The following is a 21,651-nucleotide window of genomic DNA, read 5'->3' as shown; positions in this document are numbered from 1 at the left end:
TTCCACCTACAGATATCATCCTTGATGCAGTGATGTTAATCCTATGTAGGCTAGACGGGTATATTGCAACCCTGCATCAATATCCAACAAGATTCCTAGGTCTAATATATACAGTTGTGCACATAAGTTTACATCCCCTGGCAGAATTCATGATTTCTTTCCCATTTTTCAGAGAATACAAATGATAACAAAAACTTTTCTTTCACTCATGGTTAGTGTTTGGCTGAATCCCTTTATTATTAATCAACTGTATTTACTCTTTTAAAATCATAATGGCAACAGAAACTACCCAAATGACCCTGATCAAAAGTTAACATACCCCAGTTCTTAATACCGTGTATTGCCCCCTTTAACATCAATGACAGCTTGAAGTATTTTGTGGTATTTGTGGATGAGGCTCTTTATTTTCTTAGATGGTAAAGCTGCCCATTCTATCATAGGTCAAAAAGCTAAATTTTGGTCTCATCACTCCAAATGACTTTTTCGCCAAAGATTTGAGGCTTGTAGCTGTGCCGTTTGGCGTATTGTAAGCGGGATACTTTGTGGCATTTGCATAGTAATGGCTTTCTTCTGGAAACTTGACCATGCAGCCTATCTTTCTTCAAGTGACTCCTTATTGTGCATCTTGAAAAAGCCACACCACATGTTTTCAAAGAGTTCTGTATTTCACATGAAGTTATTTGTGGGATTTTCTTTGCATCCCGAACAATTTTCCTGGCAGTTGTGGCTGAAATTTTAGTTGGTCTACCTGACCGTGGTTTGGTGTCAACAGAACCCCTCATTTTCCACTTCCTGATTAGAGTTTAAACACTGCTGATTGGCATTCTCAGTTCCTTAGGTATCTTTTTATATTCCTTTCCTGTTTTACACAGTTCAACTACCTTTTCCCTCAGATTCTTTGAGAATAATTTTTCTTTCCCCATGACTCAGAATACAGAAACGTCAGTGCAGCTCTGGATGAAAGCTGCAAGGGTCTGCTGGGAGTCCAGAAACTCATTGACCTTTTATACACACACACGAATTACAAGCAAACAGATTACAGGTGAGAATGGCCATTTAATAGCCATTCAAACCTCTTTGTGTCAACTTGTGTGCATGTTATCAGGCCACAATCACCAGGGTATGTAAACTTTTGATCAGGGTCATTTGGGTAGTTTCTGTTGTGATTAGGATTTAAAAAGAGTAAACACAGTTGATTGATAATAAATGGCTTCAGCCAAAAACTAACCACGAGTGAAAGAAATGTTTTTGTGTTATCATTCATATTCTCTGAAAAATGGGCAAGAAATCATAAATTCTGCCAGGGTATGTAAAATTATGAGCACAAATATATATATATATATATATATATATATATATACACACATACATATACACACACACACACACACACATTATATTACCAGAAGTATTGGGACGCCGGCCTTTACACACACATGAACTTTAATGGTAACCCAGTCTTAGTCCGTAGAGCTTAATATTGGGTTGGCCCACCCTTTGCAGCTACAGCTTCAACTCCTCTGGGAAGGCTGTCCACAAGGTTTAGCAGTGTGTTTATGGGAATGTTTGACCATTCTTCCAGAAGTGCATTTATGAGGTCAGGCACTGATGTGGACAAGAAGGGCTGGCTCACAGTCATCACTCTAATTCATCTCAAACGTGTTCTGTTGGGTCGAGGTCGGCACTCTGTGCTCTGTGTGAAGGGTTAAAAAATGATTCATTTCACTTTCCAGACATTTCCAATACTGCTATAAAATCAGAGGCATAACATTTAGCTTCTAAAACTAGTTGACAATTTATGAGCACTGTTTTTAATCTCAAATGCATTATAAGCAAGTCCTCAAAAATGAGTGGAGATAATCATATTACAAATGTCCTTTGCAAGTGAACACAGAACAAAAAGAAACACAGCATAGTCTTGGACATAACTAGAAACTATGCACATTCAACAACTGAGTTTTATATGAAGTGTCAATAGTGCCACCTTGTGGAATACTTCTAAAAGTAACAAAGTTGGTACACAAAAACCCTTACACCATGGGTGCTCAACCAGTGGCACACTAGCTGTTTCACAACTCCAAGTCTCATCATGCCTCTGCCTTACTTAAGATAAAGTAATACATATATTTTTTTTGGGGGGGGGGAAGCTAGGCAACATTGTTTTGAAAACAAAAATCTATACATGTAATCTATAAACAGAAAGACATAGAAAGGGAAGCAGAGCAGCCCTTTAGAGGAAAAGTAGAGAAGGAGAGGTGCAGGACGTATGGGGATACTCAGTGTGTTGGCATGTGGATGTAGGACAAAACCCCTAAAAGTTATGCGTTGCTCCTGGACTTGGCTCTCATTTCTGCTGTTATCTGATTGAAACGTGAAATTGAACTTTACCCATAACAGTTTTATAACAATTAATGTTTTTTAACAAAACAACGGACATACTAGTGTATATTAGAGGAGTATACAAAGTATTTATAGTAGAAAAAATATTTTTATTAATGATTGAACATCGGCATTAAAAAATGTACATATAGAAATGAAACAATGGATTGTCTAAACAATGTAAGATATTTTCACCATATTTGTAAACACATAGGACATCCTCTTTGCACCCAACGCGTTTCGGAGTACAATTTTTCTCCTTCTTTAGGGGTGTATGAAGAGGAAAATGTATCTTCGACATAATTAAAGAATAATGAATTTCAAGTAATAGAATATTGTAGTCATAATACACACTTATATCCAATGTTTAACCTATACACTTACATAGTGTTTCTTTTTTTAATCAGATCATTCTTTATTATTACTTTTTCATACAATATACAAAAACATCACACACACACAACATACACCTAACATTCAACACTGGCACGAAATAAGATGGGGTGGTAAAAAATAAAACCCTTATAAAAGCACTGCCCCCCCACCCCCTCCTTTCTCCCAACACATTATATATCCAAAATGTCCGTCCATGTTCTCCATATCTTTTCAAAGTTTCCTGGGCAACCTCTGTGTAAAAATATATACTTTTCCTTAACTAATGTTTCCCTTATTTGTATCTTCCATTCCGCTATTGTAGGTGGGCTTAATGATATCCACTTTTGCGATATGAGCTTACACGCCTGAAATAAGATCCTAGTTACTAATATCCTGTATTCCCCTGGGATATCCCACTCGTCTTAGATACCCAAGAGGCAGCCTCCCAGTTCAGGAGACATCCTGGTCCCAAAAGCACTATTAATCATTGATATCACTTCATGCCAATAGCGATGGAGCTTGGTGCATCTCCATAAGATATGGATTAAGTTTGCCGGACTCCCTTTACATCTAGGGCATTGGGCTGTATCTCTAGGTTTCCATTTAAATAATTTCTCTGGTGTATAATAAGCCCTGTGTAATATGAATAATTGTGTTAAATTTTGTGTTGGGGATAGAGAGGACAGGGATGTTACCGACAGTGCCGATGCCCATTGTTCATCTGAGATAGGCCCTATATCACATGACCACACTGCTCTTGCTGGTATATCTACTGTTCCTTTAAATTTATTATATTACAGATTTGTGAAATCATACCCTTTTTTTGTCTTTTCCAACAAGGCTATTACCTCTGAATTATTACATTTCAATTCCGTCAGTCGGGCCTGTGCTTGTAAAGCATGCCTAATCTTTTGTTTGAGATATTATATTAATTTCTTAGTTCAATAAAGGTTTTTATCACTGTGTCCTGGAAAACCTGTGTCGAATATCTTAGTCCCTTGAGCCTCCACATCTTCAAACACTTCCAGTTTCATCAGTTTCGCATAGCTGCTATTATTCCATATAGGGGTATATGCCGTATAACCTTTTATTGCTGTGATTTTTTTTCATTTCCTGACATACCTTGTCAAACAATTCTCCCGTAATAAAGCCTTTTTTAGAACGTTGGTTTCTCATCTATAATAAAGAGATCAATGGGTAATCGGGATATACTGATAATAACAGGCTCTGTATAGAATCTGCCATTACTGTCCATCCAAAAAAGCATTGTATTTGTGAAGCTAAAAAATAGCTTTTTGGATTGGGAATCGTCAACCCACATGCTCCTTTATTTAACTGGCAAAGCAACCTTTTCTCCTTACTGGCTACAGGTATCACAGCCACCACTGGCACATTATTTTCACCCATTTCAGGCTTACTCGACAATGGCCTCAAGTGATAACTGGAGCATGGGGCTATGGAGCAGCCACAGAGATGAGAGGAGCAGCTTCTTACATAAGCCGGGTGATAGCAGGGGGACTCTCAGTACAGTCCCCAGCTGGGATGGCAACATTCCTGTCCCAATCTGCTTGTAGTGTCCTCGGAGGTTGGGCTGGCGAGACTACCTCAAGCAGGGGTTCCCCGCAGCGTCCACAGATGATCCAAGGCCTGCAGATGCATGGCCAAGCCGGAACACAGATCAGTCCCAAAGCTTCATAGCCTCCAGCCGTATACAGGGCAAGACTGCCCTTAGGTGTATACCGTACACCAGTGTCAGTCAGAACACCTTTAGTTCCACTCAGACCAGGACCGATACCCGCAACACACATTTCCAATCTCCAAACTGCGCCATATTCTCCTTCCAATACATACACGTGGCAGCACTTCCTTATCCTCTTCTGCAGAGCGGTATCTCCTCCCCCTGCCAAGGGATTGGTGTACATACTTTCTGAAAAGTTCAGCTCCCGCCCCTTTCTCTTCGTGGTGCGCCAAAACGTTAATGCCTGCAGCACTGGCGTAAAGTGACAAAAGACCGGGCTGACACTCTCCCTTAAGCACAGAGACATGGTTCTTCCCCACATTGTTGGAATGCACAATAACACAGTCTATACGAAGAAAAGCTATTACTTGAACCTTCCCATGGAGTCAGGCGAAATCCCAATGTAGCTGTAACCACGTTGGGTTCCAAATTTAGCAAAGTCTAATGGTGTCCCCAAGTGTTGGGGAGAGCTGACATCCTTCCTTGTAAAGTGGGTTACCAGGCATGGTGGGTGTAATGCAAGATGAAATGATGGACACCAGTCACTTTTTGAATGCGAACATGAGATTTATTGTCTCTTAACAAGAACTGTGGGAGAGCGGGTTAGGGCCAGGACACCCTTAGGTAGATGCAATATTAATTGGCAGACTCTGAGACACTATAGGTAGACAGCTATACAGGGAAAGGCCTCCAGCCGGATGCCATGTCTGTATACTTAGGACCGCTGTCTCCTATGACAACTAAACTTGCAACAGTAACAGGCCTTTTCTTATCTCACAGTATTCCACTGTAGGTCTTCAATCACTGAGCTCCCAGTCTCTCACTAGACTTCCAAATCCCATTTGTTACCGGATATCCTGAGCTCTTACACAGCTATACCACTGTATACTCCTCAAGCGTCAGCCCCGCTAACCTGCTGGGTCCCCGGCTTGGCAATCGTTGAAGCTTTCACATTTCTTTACCATCCCCAGTTGGTGAGACGACTGCTTTGCTACTTGTTCAAGCTTACTCACTGTATAATTGCTTTACCTCCGACCACAACTGGTTCCCCGCCTGGCTGAACCTTCACAACTCAGTTGGACTACAATCCTGCAGTCCCAAGCCTACACTGCTTCTCCTGCTCCTGGATAGGCCTCAGGCAGCCTAGCAGTCAGGTGTCCCCGGGATATGCATCTGGTTTCCGGCCTAGCAGCCTGGGACAATATAACACACGTCCACCTAGAAAGAACCCCAATCACCTGAATCCACCCAAATAAATAGGCTCTCCCAGCAGGTCAAGGGACTAAAGAAACCCCTGCCTATTGGCTGAGACACCCCATCCATTCATGATCTGTCCTTGCTATGCCCTTGTTGATCTAATGTCACCAGTCACAATGCCACCTAGTGACAGAAGAGAAAGGGTTCAGAAATTCCAGAATTAGGAGGGAAGTCAGTGGATCTCCTAACAATTAGCCAGGACAATTACTACGTGGCAAACTAAATTTGTTAGCAACCCACTAATAATAAATTAATATATTTGAAATGGCCAAGCCTTAGATGTAGTGACCACATTTGTTTTCCCTTGTCTGGCTTTTGCCCCCTGTATGTTTATCTGGGAATTCTGACAATTACACACTTCCTGTCGGGGCGTAGCTGCAGGGGTCGCAGGAGTAACAGTTGCGACCAGGCCCCATGCTCCAGGGGGCCTGTGCAGCCCCCTTTACATCTGGGTACGAAAAACAGTGGGGACAGCTGCATACAGAGGAACTGATCCTCACCATCTTCCTCCTGCAGCCACTAAATGCTTGAGGGAGAGGAGAAGAATTTAGCAGCTGCAGTCGCCCCCGCTGCTCTTCCTATGCAGTTTCTGTCTCTCTCCCATCCAGGCAGTGCCCAGGGGCCCTAGGTGCATCAAGGGGCACCTGCAGTTTCCGCCACGCTGCTTGCATTGAACATACTGGCCGGGCTGAGTGGAGACACAGAATGAAGAAGCAGCATGTATGTGTGGTTCCTCCCTCCCCACAGAAACCTATGAGCAGAGCACCTGAAGCTGCACACAGGATTCCTGGTAAGCCAGACTATATGCCCTTTCCAGGTCACAGAGCTCTTTATTCCTAAATTTTCCCTATGGACAGCTCCCCTGGGATAAGGTCATCAGAGGGACGCTGTACCTGAGCAGAGGAGACTATGTATATATACATAGCAGTCTGCTTTTTCACCTTCATGCTTCTGTGTTACAAAAAGGTAGAAGACGACTATAGTGCTCCTCTTATGTACTTTGGGCTAATTTACTCTAGATCAGAACATTTGGGGGGTGAACAACTAAAGTGAATTGTAAAGTTTGGACAGAAGTGGCAGTGTCATAGAGAAGCCCATGTACTCTCTCCTGGCCCCCCTTCAGTGCTGCCCCGAGGGAGGTTGTCAGGATCGGGAGCAGGAAAGGGGCCTGTAAATGTGTTATCTACCAGCCCCTTCCTTGTCTGAATGAAAAGAGTCAGGGATCCATACCAATCACTGACTCTGTCCATTCATACTATTTTTACTATGCTTCAGTTTGTGAATGGACGGGAGGCCTCTGTACAGAGCTACTCCTGTCCATTCATTCTGTGCTTCTGAGGCTGCAGAGAAGGAGATTGTGGGCTGGGTCCTCAATCTCCTTTCTCTTTTTCAAAGGTGAAACATCAGAGGTCTGTTTAGACCTCTGATATTTCACCAAAGCCCCCCAATGGTGCTCCTAAAAAAATTGAAAAAATAATATTGTAACGAAATGTAAAAATAAAATAAAAATTGTAAACATTTTAAAGAAAAAGAAACAAAAACAAAAAAACTGCTGACACCAGTGGTGGAACTGCCAGGGTCGCAAAGATTACATTTGTAGCTGGGGCCTGGCATTCCATCACTGGGCTCTAGGGAAAGGGCCCTGGTCGGGGGTCAGGGGGGTCCTTCATGGTTTCTTGCAACAGGGCCCTGAAGGTTTTGCTTCCTGTTCTAGGGTGACAACACTCATACGCATCTGTAGAGAAACAGCTTTGTCAGCCATCAAATCTATGAATTGGTAATCTGCAATATAATAAAGGTTTGATTTTGTGTTTTAAAACTGCGTAAAGAACCTGATATATGCAAAATCTATCTGTTCCATACTTGCTGATATTACCAGTCAGTATGAGAGCTCCTCCCTGTGTGGATTAGGAGTCCTGCTTTAGCTCTAATCTGGAAGTAAGAGGCCCGGCTGGGGAACAGAGCAAGGCCCATGGGTTGTTTGGGTCTAGGACGTGTTTACATCCAACACTGAGAGGTACAGGGGTTGGGGCGGGGGGGAACCAGACCCTATGCAGATAAGGAAAAGGCAAAAATTATCCTTTCCCCGCCACAGGAAATAAGAATGACAATGAAAGAAAACAATGACTATGAACAAGGATATGGCTTGTATGTTGTATGTCACATGGATATGTTTTTATTGAAGGCTCATAGGAAAATGCTACCTTGTTACCAATACACACTGATTTCCAATACAGATATTAGCACCCCCCCTCTAATTAAATACCCAAATGCCCGTTTTAATAATCTAATGCCACAGTCACATGACAATCCTTCTCTGTCCTTCTGTTTACTTCCTGGGGTCCTTCTTTGGGTGCCCATATAACGACCTGTGTGATGTCCACATCTCCTGTTGGCGGGGGCGAAACTTCCATTGGTCGGATCCTCTCTCCAGAGGCAGGAGAACTCACGGGGGAGGTGAGGAGACCGGTGCCCAAGAAGATAATGTGCGGGGACAAATGTCTGGAGCACAGGGTGGGAAATGCGCTTCGCTCGTAGAGAAAGCTGTGACTTTGATCCGTTACTCTGCAGGACAGCTTAGGAAGAGGTGTTCAGAGTCCAGACTGAGGAGTAGGGTAACTGAGGCACAATGTACTATTTACACTTCATTTCTGCCTCTTGCATCCTAAATTTACAAATTTAGGATGCAAAAGGACCTCGAGGTCCTAGTAGATGATAGGCTCAGAAATGGTGTGCAATACCAAGCTGCTGCTAACAAAACAAACAGAATATTGGCATCCATAATAAAGGGGATCAACTCCAGAGATAAAACTATTATCATCCCATTCTACAAGACTACACCTAGAGTATGCTGTCCAGTTCTGGGCACCAGTCCTCAGGAAGGATGTACTGGAAATGGAGCGAGTACAAAGCTAATAAAGTGTTTGAAGGATATTAGTTATGAGGAAAGGTTGCGAGCACTGAACACATCACACCCATTGAATTTGCCAGGACTGGATCAGTGTTCCACCTATCACTGGAGGTGGGACTTTGTTACAGTGGCGGAAGAGAAGGACCGAGGGAGGGGAGGACGAGCATGCAAACAGAGTTCCCATCAAACAGTACGAGTCCTCATCAGAGTGACCCCATCAGAGTGTCTCCATCAGAGTTCCCCCATCAAAGAGTCCCCATCAGAGGCCCTCCATCATAGTGTCCCCATCAGAGAGCAAGTGTCCCCATCAGAGTGTCCTCTATTAGATTTGTGAGTGTATCTTGACAAAACCTTCCAGCCAGCAGGCAGGTGAAGCGCTTGAAGTAGTAGTGTGCTGCAGGAGGCAGAAGCTGGGCAGAGGTACTTGCTGAAGAGGGCGGGGAGCCCAGGTGATGTCATTAGTTGCTAGAACAACAACAGCGGTCCTAGCAGCCAATTACAGAATTGCAGCAGGATCTAGCACTGCAGATCAGTAGGCGTGGTATAATACAGCGGCCACTGGAGTAGGGGACTCGAGAAGAGGAGGATCAGAGCTGCTCTGTACAAAACCACTGCACAGAGCAGGTAAGTATAACATGTTTGTTAGAAAAAGCCAAACCTTTAATACCACTTTAAGCCTGCATTCCACGTCTTTTCTTTATTTACTTTGTGCTTGGGGTCCACCTTTGGGTGTTCACGCCAGTGCCTGCATAACATGGTCACTAGCTATTAGTTGTCCAGCGGTGGTGTTCTCTCAGGATCTGGAACAGGACAAAGTCATTCAAGGGAATTGCAGGGAACTGGCAATTTCTGGAGGGCATCGCAACATTGGATCAGCAATCCTCCCACCCGGATCCAGCGGCGGCAAGGGAGCTGGAGGAGGAACTTAAGCGAGTATACCTCACTTCTCAAGGTAAGGAGAAAAAAAAATGTATATCAGCCTAGGTAGGAGGGGGTGTGGAGAGAGAGATAATCAAAACTGTGTTTTATATCAGAGTGCGGATATAATATCAACTGCTTTGGTAGTCCATAGTCTTAAAATTATCCACATATTAAAGAGGAACTGCAGTCTTCTCACGTAATTTGTAATAAAAACATCTTTGCCATTCTGAAGCTTCCCTCCAACTACTTTGCATATTATTTTATATATACTGTGTACTTGCCAAATATGCTGCAAAAATCTCCCTCCACTGAGTCTGGCTGCAATCATTTTAACTGTGGGCAGCTGAAGCTGCTGTCTGTTCACTTCCTGGATTTACACAGAGGCACACCCCAGCTCGGCAGCTCTCTTTGGCGCTCTTATGACTCCTCCCCCTCCCTTCCTGGCAAACTCTCAGGAGAGAGCTCTGCATGATATTATAAAGCCTAGGCTTTTTACCAGACAAGAAACAGGAAGTTGGCTGTATAAGGTTATTTACTGTCAGAAATGAAATGTTTTATTCAAAGTTAAAACCACAAGGGCAGTGGATTTAATAGAAAGATGAAAAAAATGACTGAAGTTCCGCTTTAATCTTAGTACAAAAATAAACATGAAAGAATTCATGGCACAATACAGAGCTGCAATATTACATTTCAAATTCAAAAACAAAACCTAATATATTATACAGTGCAAATATTTAATATGCTTGATTTACAGTAAAAAAAGAAAAAAAAAATTGTGGAAATCACATTAAAAAAATTCAGATAAACATAATTCACTCTGGTGATAATAAAGTATATTTGATAATGAAAGAACATGACAGATGAATGTGTACAGCAGCTTATTGGAGCTAAGCATATCTGAGATATTTCTGATTTGAGTTAGGGCAGCACAAAGATCACTCTTCTTCCCCAAATGCAGTATGCACCCCAGAATCCAATCTGTAACCATTGATGAGACGTTTTCTCTGTTAACCCACTGCTGTCCTGGTGATGGCAGGTTTGGATCACAGAACGTTAAGCTACAGAGCAGACAAAAGGTTAAAAATAGGGCTGTTACTGATTAAAAATTTTGTGTTCGATTAATCGATCTTTTTAAATCGATTAATCGACTAATTTCAATTATAACACACATACAGATCCAACTACTTTTAGCTGATCTCCTTGCATTGCAGCTCTGCATTAGTCAGTGGTAAATGTGGTGTACAGTATATACAATCACCTGACACTAGTTAGTTTCCACAATCCATATAAACACATTTTGAATTCAAACTGTAGCACTGACATAAGTAATTTTTTTTTTTCACAGTAGCGTAACAATCCCTCCACCTCCAGTCTAACTAATCACTCTCACGGCATGGACCACTGTGCAAACAGGGGGTCATGCAAGCGGGTAACAAAAGGGTTAACACGGACCATAAACTTCTCTCACGTCTCCTTAGATCTCAGCAAGGATGCCAGGTCATGGGTAGAAAGAAAAGATCTAAGTGCTCACCGCTTAAGTATAAGATTACATTTTTGTGTTCAAATACAAACTACTTAAATAAAGATGATAAAAACATAGCATGTAAATCCGACAATCGTGTTAGTTCCATAAGGCAGCAGCGGGTGACGTCATGCGTAGCTCCTCCCCTGTACGCGTTACATTCAATCAGAACTTCGACGTCACCGGACTTTTCCCCCCTTCCCTTCGTTAGCAGACGGAGGCACTTGGGGAAGGGGGGGAGGAGTCCAGTGACGTCGATGTCCGTGACGTCACCGGATCTCCGACGGAACTCCCTGAAGACCCCGAAGCCGGCGGAGAGGTGAGTACCGATCAAAATTTCTTTTTATCGATCAAAAAAATGAATCTTTAATTTCCACAGCCCTAGTTAAAAACCAATCAAAAAATAAAAAAATAATATATATATATATATATATATATAAAAAAATCACATTTTAAGGAGACAGCAGACCAGATATTTCCCTCAATACAAGTTTCCTTCAATTGTTCTGAAAAGCGTTTTGATCATGCGTGTATTCCATGTTTGCCACGTTATAACCATGTAAACAGTAATCCTTTTAAAGTTAACAGAAATTTCACATCATAAAATAAAATATGTAAACGGTATACTACATTTCAACAAGTTTTACAAACAGTTACATTGCCAATAACAAAAAAAATAATGTAGTGCTAGTTCACACAAGACGCAGTTTCCTGTGCTTTTTTTCTGCACTAAAAATGCATGCAGTGTTTTCCATGTATTCCAATGGCTCTAGTTCACACCAATGCAGTCAGCTTCTGGTGCAGAAACTGACCGGAAACTGACTGCATGGTGTGAACTAGAGCCATTGGAATACATGAAAAACACTGTGCATGCATTTTTAGTGCAGAAAAAAAAAAAGCACACGGAACTGCATCTGGTGTGAACCGCCCCTTAGGGTGGAGTTGTCTGAAAGCTAACCCGAGCCGCTATTCTCCTCCTCTTCTGTTCTCCTGCGCTGAAGTCCTGAGTCTCCCATCTCCATCTTACTGCGCTCTGCAGGTGGAGCAAGTTCTTCTAATTGCCTCATCTGTGCAATTTCCAATTCCTCAAGTCTATTTCGAAGCATAGAAAGCTCTCTTTGATGCTGCTCCTCCTGAAAGGAAGACATGTTATGTTACAGTAAAAACTTAAGTTGACTATACCTTTAGTTCAATTCTTTCCCCATAAAAGGGCCTTCTAATTTAATCAAGGATGTCAGTTTAAAGTGCAGCATGTTGTGTACTGTTGCAGATACACTTGTGAGAGATCTGGGCATAAACATAACAGAGCCCCATACTTCCCTGCAGTCACCATCATCCATACAGAAATAAAAATAAAAAATAAAACACACGAAACAGGAAAAACATATCAAACAAAAAAAAATATTTGTCATCGATAGAGCAAATGAACTGAAGCTTTAACCGGTTCCCGACCGGCACATGCCGATGTATGTCGGGAGAATGGCACGGCTGGGCAAATGGGCATACCTATACGTCCCTTTAAATTTGCTGCTGTGCCATCGCGTGCGCGCAGCTGACTTGATTGCCACAGGAATACCCGCAATCGTCTCACGGAGAGGAAGAACGGGGAGATGCAAATGTAAACAAGCATCTCCCCATTCTGCCTAGTGACAGTGTCACTGATCTCTGCTCCCTGTGATCGGGAGCAGAAATCAGTGATGTGTCACACGTAGCCACGCCCCCCCCTCCCCACACACACAGTTAGAAACATGCCCCAGGACACACTTACCCCCACACTGCCCCTTCGTGGTTAACCCCTTCACTGCCAGTGTCATTTACACAGGAATCAGTGCATTTGTATAGCACTGATTGCTGTATAAATGGCAATGGTCCCAAAAATGTGTAAAAAATGGCCGATGTGTCCGCCATAATGTTGCAGTCACAATAAAAATCACTGATCGCCGCCATTACTAGTAAAAAAAAAAATGAATAAAAATGCCGTAAAACTATCCCCTATTTTGTAAGCGCTATAACTTTTGCGTAAACCAATCAATAAACGCTTATTGCGTTTTTTTTACCAAAAAAAAGTAGAAGAATACGTATCGGCCTAAACGGAGGGAAAAAAATTTTTTTTTTATATATTTTTGGGGGATATTTATTATGTAAAAAATAATGCTTTTTTCCAAAATTGTCGTGTTTTTTTTTGTTTATAGCGCAATAAATTAAAACCACAGGGGTGATCAAATACCAAGAAAAGAAAGCTCTATTTGTGGGAAAAAAAAGGACGTCAATTTTGTTTGGGAGCCACGTCGCATGACTGCACAATTGTCAGTTAAAGCAACGCAGTGCCAAATCGCAAAAAGTGCTCTGGTCAGGAAGGGAGTAAAATCTTCTGGGGCTGAAGCGGTTAAAGTGTCACTAAACTCACATCACCAAAAACTATCAATAATCAAATATCAATATTACATGCTGCTCATACTCAGCCACTACAAGATTGATTCTCTGTTTTTTGCAAAAAAACTGGTTGATCCTGCTGTTCTCTATCTCCAACTTCTGTTCATGTCCCCAATTCAGCTAGGGATTTTGCAGAGCAGCTTTGGGCAGCTCCGCACATGCTCAGTTTTCAGTGAGCGTCTATGCTGAACACTTGCTCCCTATAACATCTGAGCAGCCCATGTGACTATAGTGTCACACATGTGGGCATATGCATAGTGGTAAATGACAGCCCACTTCCTCCCTCCTCCTCCATGCCCACTAACCAACTAAACACAATGGGAGAAATATTTTACATGTAGATTGATGGAGGCTTCACCTCCCTCTTATTCGAAGACACAGGTTGGTGGGGCGTGGCACAGCCTGTGACTGACAGAAATCCACCCACACCATGTTATTGCCAAAAAATAATTTCAAATATATGTTTGTATGACAATTTAAAACAGTTTATTGATATTATTTATTTTTACTCTGTATTTCAAAGGCTGTTTTTTTTTGTTTGTTTTTTAACATGTGACCAGCAACAGAGGACTATAAGCTACTTCTGCTTCTGTTACCCTGCAGACAGGCTAGGAAAGAGCTGGGTCATGTGACAGCTGTATATCGATTAGGAAAAAGGTACTTAGATGTTATTTTTTTTTTATTCAAATAAGCGCCATCATCCACAGAGAAAGAAGGGATCATTTAGATTAAACATTGTGTTTTTAGTATCACTTTAAAGTCTTGTGCTGCCTTTTCTCCCACTAAAATGAACCAATGAAGATAACATTCCAGGCTACATACAGATGAACCAATTAGTTGTTAAAGTAGCCTTGACTTAAATAAGAAAGCATTAAAACTGATCACAGAAAGATTTATGCTAAAGAGCAGAATTCCCAGTTCCCCTCCCATAAATGAGCTAATGAACAAGTAGTCCAAGAGATCACGACAAGCTTGTGAAGAGTAAATTGTATTATGCCGACAGCTCTAGAGGCCTTAAAACTAGTTCCAATGGCATCTGACTGGGATGCTTTTAGGATTATTCAGAAGCATAGATTCTTTTAGCTGCTACAAGTAAATTTGCATTCCAATAGATTTGTGTGAGTGAAAAACCCATCCAAAAAACATACGAGTCCACAGGCTCTTGTTAGAGCCTTTCAGGGACAGAATAGGAAATAATCCTATATGGCTCCATTACCAGGTATAACCTTTGCACTCGAAATGGAAAACTGCTATAAACAGGAATGGTAGCCTTTAACCTTTTCAGCCCTGAAAGGTTTATCCCCCTTCAGGACCAGGCAATTTTTGGCGATATGGCACTGCGTTATTTACACTAACAATTGCGTGGTCATGCGACACTGTACCCAAATAAAATTGATGTCCTTTCTCCCCACAAATAGAGCTTTCTTTTGCTGGTATTTGATCACATCTGCAGTTTTTATTTTTTGTGCTATAAACAAAAAAAAGACCACCAATTTTGAAAAAAAACAAAAAACTTTTTTTTTTACTTTATGCTATAAAAAAAACACACCCAATAAAAAATTTTTTTCAAAAAATCTCAATTTACTCATCAATTTTTAGGCCAATATGTATTCTGCAAAAATAAAAAATAAAAAAAAATACCAATAAGTGTATATTGATCGATTTTGCAAAAGTTATAGCATCTACAAACTATGGGATACATTTATGGAATTTTTATTTTTATGGCGGCGATCAGCGATTTTTAGCAGGACTGCGTCATCAGAGGACAAATCGGACAGTGACACTAATAGTGATCAGTGCTAAAATAATGCAGTCAAAGCACAATGGCAGGGAAGGGGTTAACATCAGGGGCGATCAAAGGGTTAAACGTGCTCCTAGGGGAGTGCTTTCTAACTGTGTGTGGGGGATGAGCTGTGTACATATTTACCAACACCATAACAGATCGGCGCCGCTGCAACCCTGCAATGTCACTCTCCCAGATTTACACTTTGTATTTAGGTCCTAGAAGAAAGAGCACCTCAATCCAAAATGGAATATAGCATACAGATACCGCCAGACACTGTATTTAACCACTTCCCGCCCAAGGTACGTCCAGGGACGTCCTTGACTTTCCAGGGGTATATCTGAATGATGACTGAGGCCACAGACATCATTCAGATACCGGCGGTTTCAGCCGGCAATTCCCTGCACCATAAGAACGATCATAGCGGCTGTTCCGCCACTTGATCGTTCTTAGGGGACGCCCCCCCTCCCGCTGCCCTCCGGTGCTTCTACCGACTCACCGCTTCCATCGGTGAGTCGGTCACAGGATCCGCCGGCCCCGGATAATACCATAGAGATTTCCGGAGGACCAGATCGTCCCCGGATTCTCTATGATCGTTCGGAGGCCGGGCGCGATGTTATGACGTCGCGCCCGGCCTCTGCATTCAAAATAATGGTGCCGATTTGGCTAGGAAGCCAGGATCGTTTTTTAATTTTATTTTATTTTAGGTTTCCCAGCCTAGAGGTGAGATATGGGGTCTTATTGACCCCATATCTCACTGTAAATAGGTCAGATCGTGCCATATTTCTATTACAAGGGATGTTAACATTCCTTGAAATAGGAATAAAAGTAATACATTTTTTATTTTTTTTTTAAGTGTCAAAATAAAATAAAAAAAGTAAAATTAACAATAAAAAATAAAAATAAAATTAAAGCGCCCCTGTCCCCGTGAGCTCGTACGCAGAAGCGAACGCATACGCAAGTCCTGCCCACATATGAAAACGGTGTTCAAACCACACATGTGAGGTATCGGGGCGAACGTTAGAGTGAGAGCAATAATTCTAGCACTAGACCTCCTCTGTAACGCAAAACATGTAACCAGTAAAAAATGTTAAAGTGTCGCCTATGGGGATTTTTAAATACCAAAGTTTGGCGCCATTCCACGTGCGTGTGCAATTTTGAAGCATGACATGTTGGGTATCTATTTACTTGGCGTATCTTCATCTATCACATTATGCAAAAAAATTGGGCTAACTTTACTGTTTTTTTTTTGTTTTTTTTAAGCATAAAACTGTTTTCCTGGTGCCTCCATGGCAGCATACCTGTGACAAGCTCCGCCTTGGCTCCTCCCTCAGGACTAGTGAATATTATAAAAGAAAAGGTTAGTACAGCCCCCGCATTCTCCTTTTTTTCCTCATACCTCATGGCAGTGAATCCTGGTCGGCGTCCTTACCTTCTGCATTCGGCAGCGTCCGTCCGGGTTCAAGCCTCTCCCGGACGCAGTTCCTTCTCTTGGGCAGCTAAATGCGCTTATAAGGTTGGAAGTCCCTTCTGTAGGATCTTTTGGGACAAGCAGTTTGTCTCTTAAGTAAGAGCTTTACCTGCAGTATGGGCGTTCAGGCTCCAGTCTATGGCAGCAGAGGTAGCAGCTTTGCTCTGTCCCTGAGGCTTGTTTTTTCCCTCCAGTCTCATCTGTCCTTCCTCTCTCCTGCGCTCTGTTTCCGCGGTCCCCATAGTCCTAGCAGGCCCCCCTTTCCTTTCCCATGTGTGTTTGTCACCCCCAGACTCACTAGGGGCCGCGCGCGGCGAGTCTGTGTCATTTTATAATTGTCTAGCGTTCCCGCCGTCGTCTGCGCATGCGCCGGCGGGTCGTATGTTTCGACGGTCAGTTTTGACGTTCGGCGCGTGCGCGGTAGCGTCGGAAGTTTCGACGGCCATCTTTTCTGAGGGCGAATGGTTCTTTTTGCCCTCAGAGTGTCAGAGGAGGAGCTTAAGCACGACATCACTTCCCCTCCTCCTATTTATTTCCCCAGCAGCACAAGTGAAATGCCTGTGGTCAACAAGAGAATTACACTCTAGAGTTCCAGGCTATTCCCACCCCTGTTAAGGTAAGGCATGTTTTAATGCATTTGTTTTTGTACATGTGATCATCCGAATATATTGGTATAGCTCTGATGGAATGTCTCTTTTCATTAAAAGAGAATTAATTTATTAATATATTAAATTATTTAAATCGGAGCCTCCAAAAAAAAAAAAAAAATAAATAAAAATATAAAAAATGGATTTAAAAAAAAAAAAAAAAAAAAACACAAAACACAACACACAGTAACGGGGGGTGGGAATCGTCACTTTTGTAGGCAAATTCCCTTCTTTTCCGTGAATCAGCGCACGACTGGTTGACGCCTTTTCCTCTGACTCTTTCCTAGCCGTTACCTCTGCTAAGCCGCCTAACATGAGCCTTTCGCCGCCCGCTCAAGATCCTACTCTACTCCACTAGTGGACTAAGTGCACTAAGGACGATACTTTTTGTATTTCAGTCCTGTACGCCAGAAGACGTCTAAGAAGACCTCAAGGCGATATGGAGATGACGATGATGATTCCTGTCACAGCAGAGACAGGTCACCCAGACATGGGCATTACAGAAGCGGCAGGAAAGCTTCAGCCAAGAGGCGCCGTCATTCGCGCTCCCCGAGACCTAGACCTACCAGATGTCAGGCCTGCGGAGGCTCCCCACTTCCGGACAAACTAATTTGTCGAGACTGCCTTAGAGACTATGCAGCAGACAGAGAGTCTGAGAGCCTACAGGTGGCAGATCTCCTTAAAAAGGCAGTAAAAGACTCCCTTACGGAATTGGTCGCTACAATGCCGACACAACAACCGGCATCTCCTCCTCAGGAGCTGATGGCTGAGGCCTCCATTCCTGGTCCATCCACCAGTGGAAGTGGTCGTCTGTTCCCTCCCTCCTCCTCTAAGCATCAGGACGAAATGGCCATTTCAGAGGATTCCTCAGATGACACAGATGCCTCTGGCTTTGCCTTTGCCATGGTCCAGCCCTATGTGCAGGCCGTTAAACAAGCAATCGGTTGGGAGGATTCCAACGTGGAGGTCAGGAAGTCCAAATCATACTTCCCCTTCCTTAAGCGCCAGATCTCCTTCTTCCCTCTTATGGAGGAAATCAGGGAAGTGATCGAGGAAGAATGGGGGAGGACAGACAAAAGACTTTCCACCAATCGATTGGGAAAATTATACCCTCTCTCCGAGGCAGATTCCAAAATGCTGGACGGCCCGCCGGTGGTAGATGCCGCAGTGGTAAGGCTGGCCAAGAACGTCACTTTACCCCTAGATGATTCAACCTCCTTCAAGGACCCTCTGGACAGAAGGATGGACCTTGACCTTAAGAAGGCCTATCAGATGGCAGGATATGCCTGTAAACCTGCAATAGCTCTGACATCAGTGTCCAACGCATTACGCGTCTGGACAGATAATATAGAGTCGGCAATCCAACAGGATATCCCTAAAGAAGAGATAAGGGCATTGGATGAGCTGAAGCTCTCAGCCGACTTCATTGGAGAAGCCGCCATCGATTCCATTCGTTGCTCCGCAAGAGCAATGCTTCACACAGTAATGGCCAAAAGGGCACTGTGGCTAAAACCATGGGCAGCGGACGTTGCCTCGAAGCAAAATTGGTGCAAGATACCTTTTGACGGTAAAGCCTTGTTCGGGGAAAAACTTGACAAAGCCATCTCTCGGGTCACCGGCGGAAAGTCAGGCCTACTTCCTCAAGACAGGCGATCTAGACGTTTCAGATCCTCTGCACCAAGGTTCCAATATTCCAAAAATAGGGACTACCGACAATCAAGACAAGGGAAAGGCTTCAGGCACAACTGGAAAAGCACACAGTCTACGTTTCTCAAGTCCAGGAGGCAGAGGCCGGTACCTACCCCACAGGATCCATCAAAATCTTTTTGACGCCAGGCCAGCCCAAGTGATCCCTGTGGGGGCCAGGTTGAAACAGTTCTCAAAGATTTGGGAACAAAAATGCAGGGATCCCTGGGTAGTTGCAACAGTCAAACACGGTCATTCCTGGTCCTTCCTAAACCAACCCCCCAAGGACTATTTTTCTCCGACAAGGGTGTCAAGATCTCCTCAAAAGGCGGAAGCTCTGAAGCGATTTCTTCTTTCCCTACAGGAACAACGAGCAGTAGTTCCAGTGCCTCCATCCGAGAGATTTTCAGGTTTCTATTCCACCCTGTTTCTAGTCCCCAAAAGAAACGGAGGGTGGAGACCTGTGATAGACCTAAAGAGGCTAAATCGCTACATTTTTCTGGAAAAGTTCAAGATGGAGTCTCTTCAGACGATCATTCGCGTAGTCCAACCAGGGGATTGGATGTTGTCAATAGACCTGCAAGACGCCTACTTACACATACCTATACTCCCTACGTTCCAGAAATACCTGAGATTCGCGGTGGGGCAAGTACATCTCCAATTTCGGAGCCTTCCGTTTGGCCTCTGCACGTCACCCAGAGTCTTTACAAAAACCCTGATTGCCATCATAGCACCGCTGAGAGAATTGGGGCTCCGGGTGTATCACTATCTGGACGACCTTCTACTCCTGGCGAAGAACCCAACCCAGTTATTAGAACACAGGGATATCCTGTTAACAACACTAGTGGATTTCGGATGGAAGATAAACTACGAGAAAAGTCTTCTCTCTCCGACCCAAGAGATGGTCTATCTGGGAGCCCTGTTCAATACAATGAAAGGATCAGTGTCTCTCCCTCCTCAGAAGGTATCTTCCATTATCCAACAGATGAAGAAGGTGAGCTTGAGATCCTACCTGACAGCCTCAAATTGTTTGAGCCTGATAGGTCGGATGTCATCATGCATCCCTATGGTCCCCTGGGCCCACTGGCATTTGAGACATTTTCAGCTGGAGTTCTTAAGAATGTGGAACAAACGATATCTATCCCAACCCATACACCTGACAACCCGGATGCTCAGGAGTCTACATTGGTGGATGAAGAGACAGTCGCTTCTGAAGTCTCGCCCGCTAGGGCATGTCGACTGGATCATAATTACTACCGATGCCAGCGCAGCTGGTTGGGGAGCACATTCCAACAAGACCTCAGTTCAAGGGAGATGGTCCTTCAATGCAGCAGGCGTGGTGTCCAATGTCCTGGAGCTCAGAGCGGCCTATCTTGCACTGCTAGCCCTGGAGTTCGAGATTTCGGGCAAACCAGTTCTCCTCAGGATGGACAACAGGGCCACGGTATCTTATGTGCACCGTCAAGGGGGAACGCGCAGCAGATCCCTCCTGAACGAGGTGGAGCCCATATTCCTCTGGGCCGAAAGGAATCTGAAGGACCTGAGGGCAGTCTATCTGCCCGGCCATCTCAACTCAAGGGCGGACGGCCTTTCCCGCAGGTTCGCAGACACCAACGAGTGGTCCTTACACCCGGAAATCTTCAACTGGATAATGATCCAGTGGGGGCCCCTCGAGCTGGACCTCTTTGCGACGGCATCCAACACCAAACTTCCAAGGTTTATCTCGAGGTTTCCGCACCCCCAGGCGGAGGCAACAGATGCCCTCTCTGCCCCTTGGGCATGCGATCGGGCCTACGCTTTTCCCCCACGGCCCCTCATACCGAGGTTCCTGTCAAGACTCGTGAGGGAGACATCGACGGTGATAGCGGTTCTACCATACTGGCCAAGAAGGCCTTGGTTCCCTACGGCAATGGATCTGAGCACCAGTCCTCCAGTCAAAGTTCCAATAGTACCCCTCCTCCTGTCGCAAGGATGTCACACCCACCCAGATCCCCGCAGGCTGGACCTTCACATCTGGCAACTGAAAGGAAAAGGTTCCAATCCCTAGGGTGCTCCGACAAGGTGATCGCAACCCTGCTCAAAGCGAGAAAACCATCCACAAACAACATATATGATAAAGTATGGAACAACTTCAGGACCTTCATGCTTGATAGAAACTGTGATCCAGGTTCCCCTTCGTCATCTCAAATTCTTGAGTTCCTGCAGGCAGGCCTGGACCTGGGTCTTGCATTGAGTACTTTGGAGGTACAGGTGTCAGCGATCTCAGCAGCAACCAGTAGAAGATGGGCGGAGGACCCATTGTTAATCCAATTTTTTAAGGCCGTCAGGAAGATCAGACCACCGTCCAAACAATCTTTTCCCACTTGGGACCTTACGGTCATCCTGGAGTCCTTAGCCAATCCACCCTTTGCCCCTTCGGACTCAATATCACTCTGGAACCTAACTTTAAAATTAGCCTTTCTGATAGCCATAACCTCCGGCAGGCGGGTGTCAGAGCTCCAAGCTTTGGGAGCAGATCAGGATCACAT

At 43.8% G+C, this 21,651-nt stretch overlaps 1 protein-coding gene across 1 annotated transcript in view; it reads right to left on the bottom strand.

Moving 5' to 3' along the window:
* Positions 1-10,189: 10,189 nt before the first annotated feature.
* The window catches only part of CEP83 (centrosomal protein 83), an 84,186-nt gene continuing 72,724 nt past the window's right edge, over positions 10,190-21,651 (bottom strand). Inside the window, exons 16-17 of the mRNA XM_077470606.1 lie at positions 12,062-12,236; positions 10,190-10,639 (exon numbers count right to left, since the gene is read on the bottom strand). Of these exons, the coding sequence (XP_077326732.1) occupies positions 10,635-10,639; positions 12,062-12,236 (180 nt within the window). The 3' untranslated portion in view covers positions 10,190-10,634. The remainder of the gene's footprint in view (positions 10,640-12,061; positions 12,237-21,651) is intronic.

The sequence above is a fragment of the Lithobates pipiens genome, unplaced genomic scaffold, assembly GCF_037356315.1.
Source record: "Lithobates pipiens isolate NorthernLeopardFrog02 unplaced genomic scaffold, aLitPip1_a1.2 Scaffold_8, whole genome shotgun sequence".
Classification (NCBI taxonomy): domain Eukaryota; kingdom Metazoa; phylum Chordata; class Amphibia; order Anura; family Ranidae; genus Lithobates; species Lithobates pipiens.
Note: the sequence above shows the minus strand (reverse complement) of the source record. Positions and strands in the feature narration are given on the sequence as shown.